The 20134-nt window shown below is 38.7% G+C and overlaps 1 protein-coding gene across 9 annotated transcripts in view; it reads right to left on the bottom strand.

Moving 5' to 3' along the window:
- The window catches only part of SCML2 (Scm polycomb group protein like 2), a 103575-nt gene that overhangs the window by 15101 nt on the left and 68340 nt on the right, over nucleotides 1-20134 (bottom strand). For 7 of the 9 annotated variants that reach the window (XM_019431687.2, XM_019431688.2, XM_053891798.1 and 4 more), the window contains 3 exons: nucleotides 16005-16085; nucleotides 6801-7009; nucleotides 1388-1508 (listed from right to left, as the gene is read on the bottom strand). In XM_019431687.2, coding sequence (XP_019287232.1) covers nucleotides 1388-1508; nucleotides 6801-7009; nucleotides 16005-16085 — 411 coding nt within the window. The remainder of the gene's footprint in view (nucleotides 1-1387; nucleotides 1509-6800; nucleotides 7010-16004; nucleotides 16086-20134) is intronic. The other 2 variants (XM_019431691.2, XM_053891797.1) reach the window with 1 other exon arrangement.

Genomic DNA, 20134 nt, shown 5'->3' with positions numbered 1-20134 from the left:
CACCCAGGCGCTCCAAGCATATGAATGAGAAACAAATCATCTATAATCATGCAAATGTCACGTTTCCATAACAGTTCTTCACTGGGAATCAATAAATCTAAATCAACATACAATGCAACAATATGAGGTTGTATTATTATCAAACATAAAATATACTGTCCCCCTAAATCAAGAAGCACATTATTTTCATTCATCATTTAATTTATACTGCCCAATTTTATATATAGTCTATATTCAGTACAATAAAAACCCATTAATCTCACTTTCACTATTTTGAAATATATGATAATTCAACTTTGTGGCAACAGCCAGAGGAAGGATGGACTCTTATCACAGAAATGAAACAGCTATTAAAAACTTAACTCATGGTGGGGCACCTCAGTGGCTCAGTTGGTTAAGCGTCCTGACTTCAGCTCAGGTCATGATCTCATGGTTGGTGAGTTCGAGCCCCATGTCGGGCTCTCTGCTGTCACTCAGAGCCTGGAGCCTACTTCGGATTCTGTGTCTCCCTCCCTCCCTCTCTCTCTGCCCCTCCCCCACCCGTGCGCACACGCGCACTCCCTCTCTCTCAAAAATAAATAAACATTAAAAAATCTTAAGCCATGGACAAAACCCTACTGAACACAAGTGAAGCTAAACAAAGATTTCAATGTTTTATCTCCTTTGCATTATACTCATTTAGTCTTTCCTGCTAATGGCCTAAAAATCGGAAATAATAAACTGAGTATGTTACAATAATCTTGAGGTGATCTTTTCTACTTCAAAAAGTAATCTCTTTTTAGTGAGGAAAGTAAAATTGGGAGAAAAATCAACAGAACAGAAAAGTATAAGGGAGATAAAGATCTAGGAGAAAAAGCAATAGTACATGCTTTTAAAAAAAGGAAGGGAACAAGAAAATGTACAAGAGATGACAAATAAACGGGGGATTGTTCAATCTAGGTCTGTGTCATTTCATACTCTTCACATAACAGAGAATAATTTAAAGTCATCATGCCCCTTGACAGGCAAGGATCTGTCAAGATTTTAAAAGGCATTTTAAAAAGATTTGAGGTAGCTTTAAAATTACATACAAGACAAAAAGACATCGTGAAATAAGGGAAAACAAAAACAGATCTGACAACGATGTAAATTTTGTAAATCTTACTAAGATGGATAAAATACTTCAAGAGTACTGAATTTTCAACTGATTTGTGTATTTAAACAGTTTTTCCTTAACATCAAAATGAATAACCAGAATTTAAAAATACTTTAATATGAAAAATGCTTCAAAAATGTGATTATCAGCATCTTGTTCTCCTCTTATTTTAGTCCTCAGACTTCAAAGACACTAAAATAACACAGAGTAAAAGATTAGTAATTTTATACTCTCTAAAAAATACTAATTTACCTGTAGACATCACTATTTTAGATGTTCCAGGAGTGGCATCCCTATTATAAGCACGACGATCTCTGATCAGGGAATTTATAGAAGCTGAAGATGTAGAACACAAAACAGGAAAATATTTTTCCTGTAAAAAAAAAAAGAGCACAAGTATACATTACACATTTTTAAAAATTCCTAAATACGGAGGTCAAAAAATTATCAGCCTCACTGGTTCACAAATGATCAGCTGTCTGAAGTCCTTGGGGTTGGAAACCCCTGTGTGTGTCACAAGCTACAGTCCTTTCCAAACTGTGCTCTCAGAAGGGCCCATGAACTGGTCAGGTAGGAGAGGAAGAGACCAACAGGCTGGAATTCCCAGGGTTATCCCTCCTCCAACTGGTCAAGCCTTAGCCAAAATAGTTCACTCTATAAAACTTGTTTTATTTTCTGAGGTTCCCTGTACAACAATTTTTTTCACACCGCTAAAGAAAAGCCTGTAAATCTAATCCAGCAATACATCCAATGGGGTAGGGGACCTCAACAAAGCAGAGGACAGAGTTTGTCTTTACAAAGCAGTCACTTATCTGGTTTTTACTGTATCTAGCCTGCATTTCTCCATATTATATGTGATAATTTTGAAAAAATTATAAGTGGCTTGCTAAAGTCCATATAAAATTATGTCTATTATATTTGGTAAAAACCAAACGCCTTCTGGACATTGTTAAATATCACTCGCATTTTGTTTATTTTGTATCAACTCTTGGAGTTTTCTTGGAGCTACCTTCAAACATGGCTCTCCAATGTCAGAGGAGTGCTTATACCTAGAAAAGGTAATAATAGAGGACATTTTTATTTTTTGATGTTTATTTTTGAGAGACAGAGAGAGACAGAGCACAGGTGGGGGAGGGGCAGAGAGAGAAGGAGACACAGAATCTGAAGCAGGCTCCAGGCTCCGAGCTGTCAGCACGGAGCCCAGCATGCTGCTCCAACTCAGGAACCAAGAGATCTGACCTGAGCTGAAGTCAGATGCTTAACCAACTGAGCCATCCAGGTGCCCCTAATAGAGGATATTTTAAAAGCAGGGATAAAGGAGGATAAAATAGGATAACATTCAATATTGTTGGATTTTCCTTATTTGTTTAAATTAATGACTGTCATTGGGGTTCTCTGTATTCCAGTAAATCATATTATTTTTAAGTACTGAACTATAATTACTGTGTTGATATGTTATTGTTCTTACAGTATTTTAAAAATCTGAAATCTGAATCCTATGTCTTAAGACATACCAAGATATAGTATGCTTGCATTAGCTATTTATATTGAATAAAGGTACATTTATTTGAAAAATGTGCTTCTATACCACTAGAATCCTTAAAGAGGGGGTATGTGTGGAGAGTGGACAAAGTAAAGAATAATTCATACTCTAGTTCAAAGGCTTCCTAAATAATTAAACTATAGCATGACAGTACTGAAACAGAGATATAGGTAACCACATGAGAATCTTCATCTTTTCATGATGAAATAATAAAGACAGAGAAGAAATTCTTCCTCTGAGGGCCATCTGGGTGGCTCAGTCAGTTAAGTGTGGACACTCTTGACTTCGGCTCAGGTAATGATCTCATGGTTCGTTAGATTGAGTCCTGTGTCAGGCTCTGTGCTGACAGTGCAGAGGCTGCTTGGGATTGTCTCTCTCCCTCTCCCCTGCCCAGGTGATAGCACTCCCTCCCTCTCTCTATCTCAAAATAAATAAGCTTAAAAATTTTTTTTTAATAAAATTCTTCCTTTGAAACAAAAAATAGATTATCAAAAAAAATTATAAAATCTATCAATCTATCCCTCACCCGACCCCACCATCTTATAAACAGTATTTTCAAAAACACCTTTTCAAAATTGTCAAATTAGAACTAAAATTATTTGAAAATAAAGGCATAAAGAGAAACTTCATGTAGTTTTATCTTCATCATTATACCAACTAATCACAAAGACTTTTTTCAGCAGCTGGAAAATACACATTAAAAATATGCATCAATGACACCCTTGATAATTTTAATTTTTAAAAAGCATTTAAAATAAAATATTATTTCCGGGGTGCCTGGCTGACAGTCATGTGACTCTCGATCTTGGGGTCCTGAGTTTGTGCCCTGTGTTGGGTGTGGAACCTACTTAATTAAAAAAAAATGATTTCCCTTTAAATATCGTAACTTTCCTTAATTTTATGCAATTAAAAAAAAATTTTTTTTAACGTTTGTTTATTTTTGAGAGAGAGAGAGACAGAGTGTGAGTGGGGGAGGGGCAGAGAGAGAGGGAGACACAGAATCGGAAGCAGGCTCCAGGCTCCGAGCTGTCAGCACAGAGCCAGACGAGGGGCTCGAACTCACAAACTATGAGATCAATGACCTGAGCTGAAGTCAGATGCTTAACCGACTGAGCCACCCAGGCGCCCCTGTGCAATTTATTTTGAATTTTAAAAATTTAATCTGCTAATGATTTACATTAGAATAACCTGCTTATTTGATTTTTTTCAATGTTGATGATTTTATATTTGAAATATATTCACATTTATTGACTTTTAATTTTTATTTAAAAATTCTGAATGCTTTCTGAAATAAAAATACCAGTATTATTTTAAGCATTTTAAAGTTTTTATTTTTTTTTTAATTTTTTTTTTTTAACGTTTATTTATTTTTGAGACAGAGAGAGACAGAGCATGAATGGGGGAGGGTCAGAGAGAGGGAGACACAGAATCTGAAACAGGCTCCAGGCTCTGAGCTGTCAGCACAGAGCCTGACGCGGGACTTGAACTCATGGACCACGAGATCATGACCTGAGCTGAAGTCGGCCGCTTAACCGACTGAGCCACCCAGGCGCCCCAAAGTTTTTATTTATTTTGAGAGAGAGAGAGAGAGAGAGAGAGGCAGGCAGAGAGAGAGGGAGAGAGAATCCCAAGCAGGCTCCACACTGTAAGCAAGAGCTTGATGCAAGTCTCGAACTCACAAACCATGAGATCATGACCTGAGTGGAAATTAAGAGTCAGACACTCAACTGACTTGAGCTACCCAGACACCCCAATTTAAGAATTTTAAAATCAAAATGGTATTGTCATTTTGCTCCATACTGCAAACAAACATTAGATAAAACAAAACAAATGTTATATACATATATATACATACATACATATATATATATATACACATACATATATATATATATATGTATATATATATATATATATATTCAGATGGCTAAACTCAGAAATGTTTAAGTAATAACTGCTATTTTAGTTCTAATCCATCTAGGAAGATTCTATGTTTTTATATTAAAAGTGTATCACTTGTAGACCAGATACATTTGGGTCTTTTTAAAATCCATTTTTATAATCTGTCTTTTAAATGGAAAGTTTACTCCACTTTTTTTTTAAGTTTATTTGTGAGAGAGAGAGAGAGAGAGAGAAAGAGCAAGTGCACATGTGTTGGGGGCAGGGGCACAGAGAGCCTCCAGCAGACTCTGCACTGACAGTGTAGCAAACTCAGGAAACAGAGATCATGACCTGAGCCAAATCAAGAATAGGATGCTTAGCCAAGTGAGCCACCCAGGTGCCCCGAGTCCACTAACTTTTAAAATAATTATTAATATGTTTGGGTCTTAGTATACCCTTTATTATTTCTTTTCTATTTGTCTCCTTTGTGTTTTATTCCTCTATCCCTCTTTTTTTTTTTTTTTTTAGTTACTTGAATATTCCTTAGAATTTCATTTTAGTTCTCCTATTGGCTTTTTAGCTATACTTCTCTGCATTTGTATTTTTACAATATGCCCTGGGGATTATAATGTATAATATACATAGTTAACATTGTACTACTTAACATAAAATGTTGAAACCTTGCAATGATATAAATCTGTATTCTCTACTCAAAGCCTTTATACTAAGTATTACATGTATTACCTCATGTTATGTATTGATGTTATATAATGATGTATTCTATCATGCTATATGTATTACATTACCCCGTAAGACCATATTATGATTATTGCTTTAGTCACATTATTATAAAGAAATTAAGAGGGGGGCGCCTGGGTGGCTCAGATGGTTAAGCATCCGACTTTGGCTCAGGTCATGATCTCACCATTCATGAGTTTGAGCCCCGCATTGGGCTCTGTGCTGACAGCTCAGCACCTAGAGCCTGCTTCAGATTCTGTGTCTCCCTCTCCTTCTGCCCCTCTCCTGTTCGCACTCTGTATCTCTCTCTCTCTCTTTCTCTCAAAAGTAACATAAAACATTAAAAGAGACAGAGAGAAATTAAGAGGAAAAAAGCAAAACACAAAGTCATTTGCATTCACTCAGAGATAAATTTCCTTCAGCATTTCTTATAGTGCTTGTCTGCCAGTGATGAATTCTCTAAGGATGTTTTTATCTAAAAATATCTTTAGTTCACCTTCACTCCTGAAGAATATTTTTGCTGGATATAGAGTTTTGTGTAACACTCCTATCTCCTGTGTGTACTCTCCTGAACCACAGTGTGTCTGCTTCCATTCACTGTCCAGTACCTTCAAGTAGCTAGTTTTTTTTCCTATTATTTCCAGGTTTTAAAGTTGTTTTCTTTGCAGGAATCACTTAGGTGGTATGTGACTCTAGCATCATTGAATTCATCATTCTGATTCCACCTTCCATCTGCTTTATTGAGGTATAGTTTATGTATAGTAAAATTCACTTCACTTTTAAAGTATACTGAGTTTTGGGGCACCTGGATGGCTCAGTTGGTTAAGCGTCCAACTTCAGCTCAAGTCATGATCTCGCAGTCAGTAAGCTCAAGCCCGGCAGCAGGCTCTGTGCTGACAGCTCAGAGCCTGGAGCCTACTTCAGATTGTGTGTCTCCTTCTCTCTCTGCTCCTCCCCTGCTCACATTCTGTCTCTGTCTCTCAAAAATGAATAAATGTTTAAAAAACAATTTAAAGTATACTGAGTTTTAAATAAACCGGCCTGAACGTAAATATACCCACACAGTATTTTCAATGTGGTTCTGAAAAAGTCACACATTATTCAAAGTTTTAAGTTTACCCAAGAAAAGAAATACCAGGGGCACCTGGGTGGCTCAGCTGGTTGAGCAGCCGACTCTTGACTTTGGCTCAGTTCATGGTCTCATGGCTCACGGGATCCGGGCCCCACAAGTGGGCTCTGTGCTGACACTGTGGAGCCTGCTTGGGATTCTCCCTCCCTTTCTCTCTGCCCTTCCCACATGCGCACACACACTAGTATCTCTCTCAAAATAAATAAACACTAAAAAACAAATACCAATCTTGATGGCTATGTGGGCTTTAAAAAGCCTTATGTATACTCTTTGCACAGTATATTCCTAAAAGGCCTCATCATACTGTTAGTAAATCCTAAACTGTATGTTATAATAAATAACCAGAGTACAACAAATCAGGAGATACAACTAACCTTTTTTGGGGCTTTTTTCCTTGGTGTGGTATTTTTAGCAGTATTTCCCTTCTTGGGGGCTGAAGTATGTAGAGGTGGTTTAATCCGACTTGATTTCCTGATCTGCTGCGTTGGTAATATTATAGCAGTTTTCTGTGGAGACGGCATTGAATGTGGGGCCGCTTTGGGAAGAGAAGACTGTGTTTTTGCTATACTCTTTGTAACGGGCACTGAGGGGGGAAAAGCACAGCACAAAAATAAAATTAAAGCAAATGACACAATTAAGGTATTGTCTTCTTCAGACTTAAGAAATTTAACTCAATCTTTAAAAAAATTCCAAAGGTTATTCATTAAAAACCACTTAAAATAAAAGTACCATTTAAAATGAAGTTTTAGGTATTTAAGATTTCAGATTATCAGCAAGTAGTCAGAATTCTCCAAAAAAAAAAAAAAAGAAGAAGAAAAGAAATAGGCTTTTATAAGAGGAACCAGTAACTTCAAACTTAGCACAGTGAAAATATCTAGCAATTTGCTTTTTGTCTACCTCTCCTATTTTTAGTTCCTAGCACAGAAAAGAGTTTTCCCTTCAGAAAATACCATACCGGGGCACCTGGGTGGCTCAGTCGGTTAAGCGTGTGACTTCGGCTCAGGTCATGATCTCACAGTTCCTGAGTTTGAGTCCCGCATCAGGCTCTGTGCTGACAACTCAGAGCTTGAAGCCTGCTTCAGATTCTGTGTCTCCCTCTCTCTCTGCCCCTCCCTTGCTCCTGCTCTATCTCTGTCTTTGAGAGACATAATTTTTGAGACATATTTGAGAGAAATATTTTTGAGAAATAAACGTTAAAAATTTTTAAATAAAAAAAGAAAGAAAGAAAATACCACACCAAAATATCTAACCATACCATATACAGGGAATCAGTTGACCTATCAATATAGAAAAACATAGCAAAACAACTATCAACTCCTAGTTCATCTTTCAGAGGCCAGAAGGATCCCCTGCACTTGATTTTTAATGGCTAAAGCACATTATGTTCCTACATGTATGTCTAGTAATAAAGCTTCATATACTACAATATAGCTTCTACATTAATATTGTCATGGAAGGACCACTACCAAACCCAAGTGATTTGTATCTACTAATTACTTGGTAGCCCTGTCTAGGCAGTTTTAGCATTTCAAATAAAGGTTACCTTCCAGGTTACTTTTGTCTATGTTCACAGTTAAGTAAAAAGAGAAGTTTTTAGTATTAATCCCTCAATAATTTTATTATACAAAAAAAAAAAAACATGAATTTTACATAGTAAGAAGTACTAATGTCAAAAAAACTTTATAGGAAGAGCTGTGTAAGTAAAACATTTATACATGTATGCAAAACTCAACTACTTTTATTTTGAGGTCTTCATTTTACAACTTGAAACTACTCCACTGCTTTGCTCCTCCCATAGTCCAAGACTATGTATAAATCTGGCCTTCGACAGAGAACATATCTTCCCTGTAGTCTTTTTTTTTTTTTAATGTTTATTTATTTTTGAGACAGAGAGACAGCATGAATGGGGGAGGGTGAGAGAGAGCGGGAGACACAGAATCGGAAGCAGACTCCAGGCTCTGAGCTATCAGCACAGAGCCTGACGTGGGGCTCAAACTCACGGACCGTGAGATCATGACCTGAGCCGAAGTCGGACGCCTAACCAACTGAGCCACTCAGGCGCCCCCTCCCTGCAGTCTTTTTATCTACCTTCTATTACTTGCCAAGCCAAGAGGAGGGAACAGCCTTCTCTCAGCTGCCAAGGCAAAGGGAAGACCATCTAGCTGCCACCATCACTTTCTCCCCTTATCTACAGTAATTCACCTGCTTACACTAGTCTTCTTACCTCTTTACCATCATCTACCTCATACTCCATGCTCACTTCCACTTTCGTCAATAACTCCAGTGACCTAATTCACATTATTTCTTCTTACACAGTCTCCCTGTCATCATCTTTAGGAATTTAAACATCATAATTCTAGGGCACCTGGTGGCTCAGTCAGTTGAGCATCCAACTTCAGCTCAGGTCATGATCTCCCGGTTCATGAGTTTGAGCCCCGTAATCTTGCAGGTCATGAGTTTGAGCCTCACACCAGGCTCTCTGCTGCCAGTGCAGAACCCGCTTCAGATCCTCTGTCCCCCAACTCTCCTTGCCCCCCCATTCATGTGTGCACACGTGCACAACACATGCTTTCTCTCAAAATAAATAAACATTAAAAAAATCATAATTTTGGGGCGCCTGGGTGGCTCAGTCGGTTAAGCGGCCGACTTCGGCTCAGGTCATGATCTCACGGTCCGTGAGTTCAAGCCCCGCATCGGGCTCTGTGCTTACGGCTCAGAGCCTGGAGCCTGTTTCGGATTCTGTGTCTCCCTCTCTCTGACCCTCCCCCATTCATGCTCTGTCTCTGTCTCAAAAATAAATAAACGTTGAAAAAAAAATTGAAAAAAAAAATCATAATTTTGATGCTTCATCATCACGACCTTGTCAGTGGAGAGTTCAGCTCCTCCCTAAAATGGTTATACTTAGTTATTTCTGGAACTCTTCTACCTCCAAGATAACCACTGTGCTCCTTTCTTTACCTCCACCTTTCTCACCTGTCGTCTTTGCTTCATACCAACTGGCCATGCTTTTCATTCTCATATGAGATCTAGCCACAAGCCCTCTCCATTTTCATCCAATCCATTATCTTTCTTCTGGCTTTTCTCCTTATCAACTCCTGTCCACCTCCACCAATACCCCTCTAACTAGTATTCCTGACTTTATCACCCCTTGATCTTTGATCATGTCCAAATGTTGGCTCCCACCTCTGAGTCACACTATCATTTGCTTTCTCTGGTCTTGAGCTACAGAACAAGGGTCAGCAATCTTTTTCTATATACGGCCAGATAGTGAATATTTTAGGCTTTGAAGGCCACATACAGTTTCTGTCACACATTCTTCTTTGTTTCTTTAGTTGTTTGCTTGGTTTTATTAAATATTTTCTGAATTCAAAAACTATTCTTAGCTCTCAGGCTACATGGGCTGGATGTGCCTGGCCCTCGGGTTGTAGTTTGCCAACTCTTGCTTTGGAACATTAAAATATTATTGATTGCTAGAAAATCCACACTAACCTCAACTGTGGTGTCACTGCTGCAACTCAGAATGTTTTTCCCTATTAAAGCTTCTGTCTCCCTCTAACCCTATTCCATTCAGCAAATGATCCTACCTTCTACTTGATGAGAAGATTGAAGGGTATTTTTTGGGAGTGACCATAACTATCCCACTTCTCCAACTTAAAACACTTTTTTTTTTCATTCATTCTCATCTCTTCCTCTTGCACCACATGAAAAGTTTTCTCTCTACTCTTCTAAGTCTAATCAATCCCTTCTACCTATGTACCAATAACTATCTTCTTTGGTTCCTCTGGGACATTATGGTTTCAATGATCTCCTTTCTCTTCATAGTATTTAATCCCTGATCCCCAACTCCTTTCTCTCTTACAACCCTCACGAGTCCCTTATTTTGAAGATAGCACTCCTAGTTTCTGGCATACTTTCAAGCCCTTGCATGAATGTCCTCCTATTTCACTACCAAAATACCAAGAAGAATCACCTTTACTTGATACTTCAATTTCCTTATTATTCTGTTGTTTCCTCAAACCCTTGTAATAAGCTTTTCTTCTCCCAAACATATTTTAAAGAAATTCTTTCCAAGGTCAGTAATGACACTCTCCTAGTTACTAAATCCAAATAAATCCTCACTGTCTTGACCAATCTATTCATCTCCACAATTCTGGTCTCTACCTCCAAATACATGGCATGAAGAAAAGGAAACAGATTGGGCTCTGGACCTGAGTTTAAATTCTTGTGCCAGATTGGTTTAAGACAGAACCTAGGAGAATAGAAGGTCCTAAAAAACATTTACTGAATGACTGAAAACTATTTTTTTGAAGAGAGAGAGAGAGAGAGCATGTGAGCATGCAAGTGGTGGAGAGGGACAGAGGAAGAGAGAGAGAATCTTAAGCAGGCTCCATGCTCAGTGCGGAGACCAATGTGAGACTCAATCCCACAACCCTGGGATCATGACCGGACCTGAAATCAAGAGTTGGATGCTCAACCGACTGTGCCACCCAAGCACCCTGAATGAATGAAAACTATTTTCAACCTGCAAGCCAATGTTATACCTCCAAAACCAGTACATCCTATACACGTCATTAAGTTGTAACAAATAAAACAGTAACTTGGTGGAACATGGCAAATGTAATGAAATCATTATTTGATCTAAGAATTTTGGCATTTAAAAATTTTAAATTTGGGGCGCCTAGGCAGTTCCTAGGCCTGAGCGTCGGACTTCAGCTCAGGTCATGATCTCACGGTCCGTGGGTTTAAACCCTGCGTCGGGCTCTGTGATGACAGCTTGGAGCCTGGAGCCTGCTTCAGATTCTGTGTCTGCCTCTCTCTGCACCTCCCCTGCTCACACTCTGTCTGTCTCTCTCAAAAATAAACATTAAAAAAACTTTTTTTTTAATTTTAAATTTTAAATTAACAAATCTTGGAACACAAATACTTATGCTACAGCTTCAAATATTCCCCTAAAATGTAATATTCTATTACAATAAGAGCTCCTTAATTCATGGTATATACACATGTATGAGCAAAATAAGAAAAAAGTATTATAAAAAATTTTATGTATGAAAATAAATGTTCACTTTAGAAAGCAAACTTTTCTAAGGCAAATACTCAGTTTTGTTTATTGCCATATCCCCAGTACCTAGAACAAAATAGTTTTTAAACTAACTTAACTAAAGTGGAAAGAATGATCAATCATTCAATATATTAGACATCAAAATTAAACTATATACATTATTTATTACATGTATTTATTATCCCTCCTCCAAAGAGCAATGATATTACATATAAACCATGCTGAAACTCTATTTAAAGCATTAATTAAATCATTACCAATAGAAAATAAATGTTTTTTTTTAATTTGTTTTTAATGTTTATTTATTTTTGAGACAGACCGAGCATGAGCTGGAGAGGGGCAGAGAGAGACGGAGACACAGAATCCGAAGTAGGCTCCAGGCCCTGAGCTGTAAGCAGAGAGCCTGACGCGGGGCTTGAACCCACGAACCATGAGATCATGACCTGAGCCAAAGTCACACACTTAACCGACTGAGCTACCCAGGCACGCCGAAAATAAATTTGTTTAAGTAATAAGGTTAAAACTATATACAGCACACACACACACACACACACACACACACACACACACACACACACACACACAAACTATATATAGTCCTAAAACCGTGTGTTCATAGTAGCCACAAAGTGAACAAAAACCTTTTTGAAAAAAGTACGTGCAATATAGAAAGGTATACTAACCATCTTTAATAAAATTTTTATATGAATACCTAACCAAATGTACTGGTTCTTCAGCTTATCTTCAGATATAACAGAGAACTTCAGGTAAGAAAAATGTCCAGGAGATGAGAAGTTAGTGAATTGTGGAAATGCAGAAAAAAATAGTAAATTTTGGGAAACCATCAGAGGAAGTAAATAAAGTCAAGAGGAGGCCTGGAAGCCTGGAACAAGGGGAGCAGAAGAAAGAAGAGAGATGCCAATATTTACTGGCTACCCATTACAGGTGAGGCACTTCAATATGCATTATCCCACTTAATCCACCCAAAATTCCTGAGGTCGGTACCATTTCCCCACTTTATACATGAGGAAACTTCGGCTCTTCGAGGTGAGGTAACTTAGCCAAGATCACCCATTTGGCTAAGAGAGTTTGGTCTCCTAAGTGCATGCTTTTTCTAATATGCTACCTTGCTTTCTGCCCTCAAACAAAAAAAGGCTATTAAATTCACTACCCTGAGTCAAAGTGCACAATTGTTAAAAAAAGGGAATGGTGGGGGGCAAAAGACAACTTTGTGAATTCCTACGTGCTATTTTACTAGAGAGTCAGGAGGTGCTCTCTAAGAAGGAGTCTTAGGTTTTTAAAAAAAACCAGGTGTGGAGGCATACTTACAAAGAGAAAACATTAACAAGTAAGTACAGACAAAAACACATTGGTAAAACTTTTCATGCCTGGGAATTTAACCTTGTTTAATATTTATTTCCAAATAGTACTCATTAAATATACATTTCTGCTGACCCATGAAGACACTTTATTATTGAAAGATAGTGCTTGCCTTCTCTGAATTGTGAAGACAGCTGCACACATAATTACCGAAGAAGAAGAAATACACTTAGAAATGAACAGCAACCCCCTATTTCCAGCTACTGTTCCACATGTGCTGGTTTAGCTTACACATGGCTGACTTGAACAGAAACTAAAATGGATTAGAGATATAAATTAATATGTATCTTGCTTTTGATCTAAAAAGACTTAAGAGGTATGGTTGCTTAGTGTTCTCCAGATTTTCCATCCGCCATTTATTTACTCAATACTTAGTGTATACTTTTTACCAGTCTAGGCAATTTTGGAGATTCAGAAGAAATAGATATGGCCCCAGTCATACAGTTTGTGTATCCTGTGAGTGTAGTTGTGTATCCATAAAATTCGTATCTCCTTAAGTAGATCAATGATACATGATTTCCTTCTCCTCAAATAAACTGAATAGTGTATTACACAGCCATATGACAAGAAGAGCAGAAATTACTGTAAAAACAGATACCTTGAATTTGAGGCAAGTAATAAACAAAGCCAAATTCTGAACAGCCAAAAACAGAAAAGCAAGATATGGTCTGGAAAAACCAAAACTAAGTCAAAAAGAAAAAATCTGTCATTGGAAACATTTGACTTTGGAACCTTTTTCAGATTTAGCAATTCTTTCCAAGTCATCTTCCTTATTCTTAAAACTGCATGTACAACTAAACTATCATTTATACTAAAATCTTTCAAGGGGTGCCCAGGGGGCTCAGTTAGTTGAGCGTCCAACTTCGGCTCACGTCAGGATCTTCCATGAGTTCAAGCCCTTCATCGAGCTCGCTGCTGTCAGCACAGAGTCCGCTTCAGATCTGTCCCCCCCTACCCTCTCTGTCCCTCCTCCACTCACGTGCTCTCTCAAAAATAAATAAAACATTAAAAAGAAAAATTTATGGGGTACCTGGGTGGCTCAGTCAGTTAAGTGTCCGACTCCGGCTCAGGTCATGGTCTCACAGCCTGTGGGTTCGGGCCCCACATCAGGCTCTGTGCTGACAGCTCAGAGCCTGGAGCCTGCTTTGGATTCTGCGTCTCCCTCTCTCTCTGCCCCTCCCCCACTCATGCTCTGTCTGTCTGTCTCTCTCTCTCTCTCTCTCTCAAAAATAAACATTAAAAAAAATCCTTCATACTGCTAACTATAAACCCAAAGAAACAATATAAGCCTCAACTTTGAAAAACATGGACATAGCAATAGAGATGGCTACACTTACACTATCACTATCCAACCTTGAGGCCCGATAGTCACAAAAGCTCACTTGAGGCACCCAATGCCTCTATCTGGAATTTTGCTCCCTGACTCATAGAGCGAGCTCACATTGCCACAAACTGGTCGTGGGCGGCAGTAAGAGCAAAGAGGAAACCCCCTGATCTTCCTTCATTCACTCCTGCTGCCATCCCATACCAAAGCACCAGCTCCCTTGACTGGTGTTTCAGATTCTGCCCCATTTCTCCTCTCTCTTCTCCCAACCTGTACCAGAGGAAGCCACCCATGCCATTCCAGAAGCGAAACCCTGCTTGAGAAACTAAACATTTGATAACAGCCAGAGTCTATTTTTCCTCTGAAATTAGCCTTTTGAATACCCAAGGACTGTTCTTGTCATATAAGAGTAACTTTCCCTTTCCATTAGCATGCTAAGTGTCTTTTATTATTTTTACTTATTTTTTTAACGTTTTATTTTTTTGAGAGAGAACATGTGCACAACATGGGGAGGGGCAGAGAGAAGGGGATAGAGGATCTGAAGCAAGCTCTGCGCTGACAGCAGAGAGCCCAGTGCAGGGGTTTGAACTCACCAACTGTGAGATCATAACCTGAGCCAAAGATGGACGCTTAACTGACTGAGCCACCTGGGTGCCCTGAGAGTCTTTTAAATGTATATTTCCTTATCTTCAGCAATAAAAAAATCATTTTAGAAAGCCTCAAATAAGGGGTGTCTGGGTGGCTCAGTCAGTTAAGCAATTGACTCTTGGTTTTGGCTCGGGTTATGATCTCGCAGTTCCTGAGTTCAAGCCCCACATCAGGCTCTGCACTGATAGTGGCCTGCTTGGGATTCTCTCTCGTCCTCTCTCTGCCCCTCCTGTGTGTACTCTCTCTCTCTCTCTCAAAATAAATAAATAAACTTAAAAAAAAAAAAGAAACCTTCAAATTAGCTACGAAAAACTCTTTTTTAAATTTCTTTAAAATTTATTTATTTAGGGGCACCTGGGTGGCTCAGTGGGTTGGGCCTCTGACTCTTGGCCATGGTTCAGGTCATGATCTCATGGTTTGTGGGACCGAGCCCCCATTGGGCTGTGTGCTGACAGCACGGAGCCTGCTTGGGATTCTCTCTCCCTCTCCCCTGCTCGTACTCGTGCACTTGCTCTCTCTCTCTCAAAAATAAACTTAAAAAAATATTAAATTTATTTATTTATATTTTGAGAAAGAGCACAAGTGGGGGAGAGGCTGAAAAAGAGGGAAAGAGAGAATCCAAAGCAGGCTCAGCACTGCCATCGCAAAGCCTGATGCAGGGCTTGAACTCATGAACCATGAGATCATGACCTGAGTTGAACCCAAGAGTCAGAAGCCTAACTGAATGAACCACACAGGCACCCCAAGCTAAGAAAAACTCTTAAAACCACAGGGGGTAGTTACTAATGGAAAGGAAAACAAGGAAGCATGTTCCTAATACCACAGCAGATATTTGGAAGCCGGAAGCCAGAAGCCAGGTGAGGACTATGAATTTTCTCAGAAGAAGCAGAGTAGAGATCAGCTGGGCATGGGACTCCTGTACCAACTGGTCATAATAGCCTATTCCCTTCCCTGCTTCTCATTATCTAGGGAGAGACACTGGTTCTAGATTAATTAGGTTCAAATCCAGATTTACCACATAATAATTATGAGGTCTTGGGACAATTATTTAAATTCAGCATGTGGCACATGGTACATATTTCAATAAATGTTAACTGTTAATAGCAGCAGCAGCAGCAGCAGCAGCAGCATTACCATCAGCAGCAGCCCTGCCTTGATTCTCACCTTCTCTTTCCAGGCCCTGAGGGTGCTCCTGGCCCTCTTCTATCAATGGATGGGATATCAGGGAAACCTTGTTGTCAATGCCTAACAAATGCAAGAAAAAAAGTTTCATCCAAATAAGGATCTCCTATTTACCGACATTCTGATCCCTTCCCTCCTTCCTTTCATGACCAAACTTCTTAAAAGACTAGCCCATGTTCACTACCACTGCCATTTTCTTATTTTTCAACCCTCTGCAATTACACTTTTAGACACCTCTTTTTAGGGAAGCTTTGAATGCTAAGGTAACCCACAACCTCCTAATAGCACTCAACACTTTTGATGATGTCTTCTTTTTTAAATTTGTTATTGGATTTCACACAGCCACTCCCTCCTGGTCCTTCTTATACCTCTGTCATGTTTCCTGTGGTGTTCCCCAGGATTAGTCACCTTCCCCCTATCCCCACCTCAGTTTTGAGTGCTTTTAGTTCACTCCCTTGATTTCAGCTACTGCCTACATATAATGATTGCCAAATTGCTTGCTCTCATGTTCTTCTGCCACTTACGCATTCGTAAGCCACCCCCTACCCATCATAAGCCTCTCTCAAGTTCCACAGCTGTGTTTTCAATAGCCAATTCAATAATCTTATATATAGGCATCTCTCACTCAACATGTCCAAAACCAAATTCATCACGCTTATCTTGAATGACATTACCTTTTACACTCAATTATCAGTAATCAGAAATCTTGAAGACATCTTTGTACTCTTCCACCATCGACATGTGAAACCAAGCCTACCTGAAGTACTTCCTAGTTGTGTTCTTCTTTATGCCCATGAAATGACTTCTCACATAAGCTATAGCACTAGCCTCTTTACTAGCATTCCTGGCTAACCTTTACAATCCATATTTGATAGCACATAATCATGATCTTTCTAAAATACAAACTATATGTCACTTTTCCTCTTAAAAATCTTCAGTGATGCTGGGGCACCTGGGTGGCTCAGTCAGTTAGGCCTCTGACTTCAGTTCCAGTCATAATCTCACAGTTCCATGGGTTCAAGCCCTGCATAGGGCTTTGTGATGACAGCTCAGAGCCTGGAGCCTGCTTCAGATTCTGGGTCTCCCTCTCTCTCTGGCCCTCCCCCGCTCATGCTCTGTCTGTCTCTCTGTCTCTCTCTCTCTCAAAAATAAACAAACATTAAAAAGAAAATCTTCAGTGATGCCACATTACCCATATGCTAAAATCTAAAGTCTTTGGCCTGGTGTCCAAGGCCCTCTACATATCTTCACAGCCTCATCTCCTCTATTCTCCAACTATCCTTATAGATTCAGTCATAATCATGTTTCAGGTCCCCAAATATTCTGACTCTTACTGCCTTGCAGAAGCTGATCCAGGAAAGGCCTTCCCTCTCATGTCAATGACGAGCTCAATCACGAGCACTGCAAAATTCCAGCACAAAGCTCCGAGGCAAACCATAGGACTTCATGCTAATAAACTTCACAGACTGCATTTATCTCTAGCAGCACAGGTATTACAGCATCTTATCTTTTCTTAGATATCTACCTGTCCCACTACACTGTGAATTCCTTTAGAAGAAGGAACTATGTAAGTTCAAACCATTATTATACCTCCAACATGTGGTTGAGGGCCTGCCACATAACAGGCATCCAAGAAATGTTTGTTAATGAATAAATGTTTAACATCCAAGTTTTGTCTCTGGTCTTATATTCCCATAGAAACAAGTTGGGTAGCTTATGCATCAAATAGGCCACCATGGTTTAATAACAACATTTTACAGTTTGCTGGGAAAAAAATGCTTTACCTCAACAAAGAAGGTTACAGAGGGTACATACTTCAACTCAATAATAAGGGCCATATATGAAAAACCCACCACTAACATTATATGCAATGGTGAAAAACTGAGTTTTTCCCCTAAGGTCAGGAGTAAGACAAGGATGTCTACTCTCACCACTCTTATTCAACATAGTACTGGAAGTCCTAGCCACAGCAATCACACAACAAAAAGAAATAAAAGGCATCCAAACTGGTAAGGAAGAAATAAAGCTTTCACTATCTCCAGATGACATGATATTATATATAGAAACCCTAAAAACTCCAAGAAACTACTAGAACTAATAAATGAATTCAGTAAAGTCACAGGATACAAAATCAATAGACAGAAATCCACTGTATTTCTATACACTAATAATGAAGTAGCAAAAAGAAAAATTAAGAAAACAATCCCACTTACAATTGCACCAAAAATAATAAAATACTTAGGAATAAAGTTAACCAAGGAGGTGAAAGACCTGTACCCTAGAAGCTATAAAATACTGATGAAAGAAATGGAAGATGTCACAAATGGAAAGATATTCCATGTTCATGGATTGGGAGAACCAATATTGTTAAAATGTCCATATTACTCAAAACAATCCATAGATTCAAAGCAATCCCTATCAAAATACCAACAGCATTTTTCACAAAACTGAACAAATTACCCTAAAATTTGTATGGAACCCCAAAAGACCCCAAACAGCCAAAGTAATTTTGAAAAAGAACAGAATTTAAGGTATTTCAATCCCAGATTTCAAGATATACTACAAAGCTGTTGCAATCAAAAGAGTATGGTACTGGCACAAAAAAACAACACATACATCAATGGGACAAAAGAGAGAGCCCAGAAATATATCCACAATTATGTGGTCAATTAATCTTCAGCAAAGGAGGCAAGGGTATGCAATGGGAAAAAGACGGTCTCTTCTACAAATGGCACTGAGAAAACTGGACAGCTACATGCAAAAGAATGAAATTATACCACTTTCTTCCACCACACACAAAAATAAACTCAAAACGGATTAAAGATCTAAATGTGAGATCTGAAACCATAAAAATCCTAGAGGAGAACAGGCAGTAATTTTGTCTGACATTGGCCATAGCAACACTTTTCTACATTTGTCTCCTGAGGCAAGGGAAACAAAAGCAAAAATAAACTACTGCAACTATACCAAAATAAAAAGCTTCTACACAGCAAAGGAAACCACCAACAAAACAAAAAGGCAACCTACTGAATAGGGGAAGATACATGTAAATGACAGATCTGATAAGGGTTTAGTATACAAAATATATAAAGATCTTATACAAATCAATAACCCCCAAAACAAATAATATAATTTAAAACGGGCAGAAGATATGAACAGGCATTTCTCAAAAGAAGACACACAGATGACCAACAAACACATAAAAAGATGCTCAATACCACTCATCCATCAAGGAAATGCAAATCAAAACCACAATGAGATATCACCTCACACCTGTCAGAATGACTAAAATCAAAAGCACAAGAGACAAGTGCTGGTGAGGATATGGAGAAAAAGGGACCGTTTTTGCATTGTTGGTGGGAATACAAACTGGTGCAGCCACTGTGGAAGACAGTATGAAGGTTCCTCAAACAATTAAAAAGAGAATTACAATAGGATCCAATAATTCCACTACTGGGTATTTACCCAAAAAATATAAAAACACTAATTTAAAAAGATATATGCACCCCTATGTTTACTGCAGCATTATTTGTAATAGCCAAATTATGGAAGCAACTCAAGTGCCCACTGACAGATGAATGGATAAAGACGATGTGGTGTGTGTGTGTGTGTGTGTGTGTGTGTGTGTGTGTGTGTGTGTATGTATATACACATACATACATTGGAATGTTACTAAGCCATAAAAAAAGAAAGCTTGCCATCTGCAACAACATGGATGGATCTAGAGAATACAATGCTAACAGAAATAAGTCAGTCAGAGAAAGACAAAGACCATAGGATTTCACTCATGTGGAATTTAAGAAACAAAACAAAGAAAAAAAAAGAGACAGGGGCGCCTAGGTGGCTCAGTCAGTTAAAGCATCTGACTCTTGATTTCAGCTCAGGTCATGATCTCACAGGAAGTGAGTTTGAGCCCCGCACAGGTTTCTGAGCTGACACTGCAGAGCCTGCTTGGAATTCTGTCTCCATCTTTCTCTCTGCCCCTCCTGCATCTCTCTCTCTCTGTCTCAAAATAAATAAATAAACTTAAAAAAAATCATTTAAAAAAAGAAAAAAAAAAGAGACAACCAAAAAACAGACTCTTAACTACAGAGAACAAACTGGTGGTTACC

The sequence above is a fragment of the Panthera pardus genome, unplaced genomic scaffold (assembly GCF_024362965.1).
Source record: "Panthera pardus isolate Hobbes unplaced genomic scaffold, ASM2436296v1 HiC_scaffold_27, whole genome shotgun sequence".
NCBI classification, from domain to species: Eukaryota; Metazoa; Chordata; class Mammalia; order Carnivora; family Felidae; genus Panthera; species Panthera pardus.
Note: the sequence above shows the minus strand (reverse complement) of the source record. Positions and strands in the feature narration are given on the sequence as shown.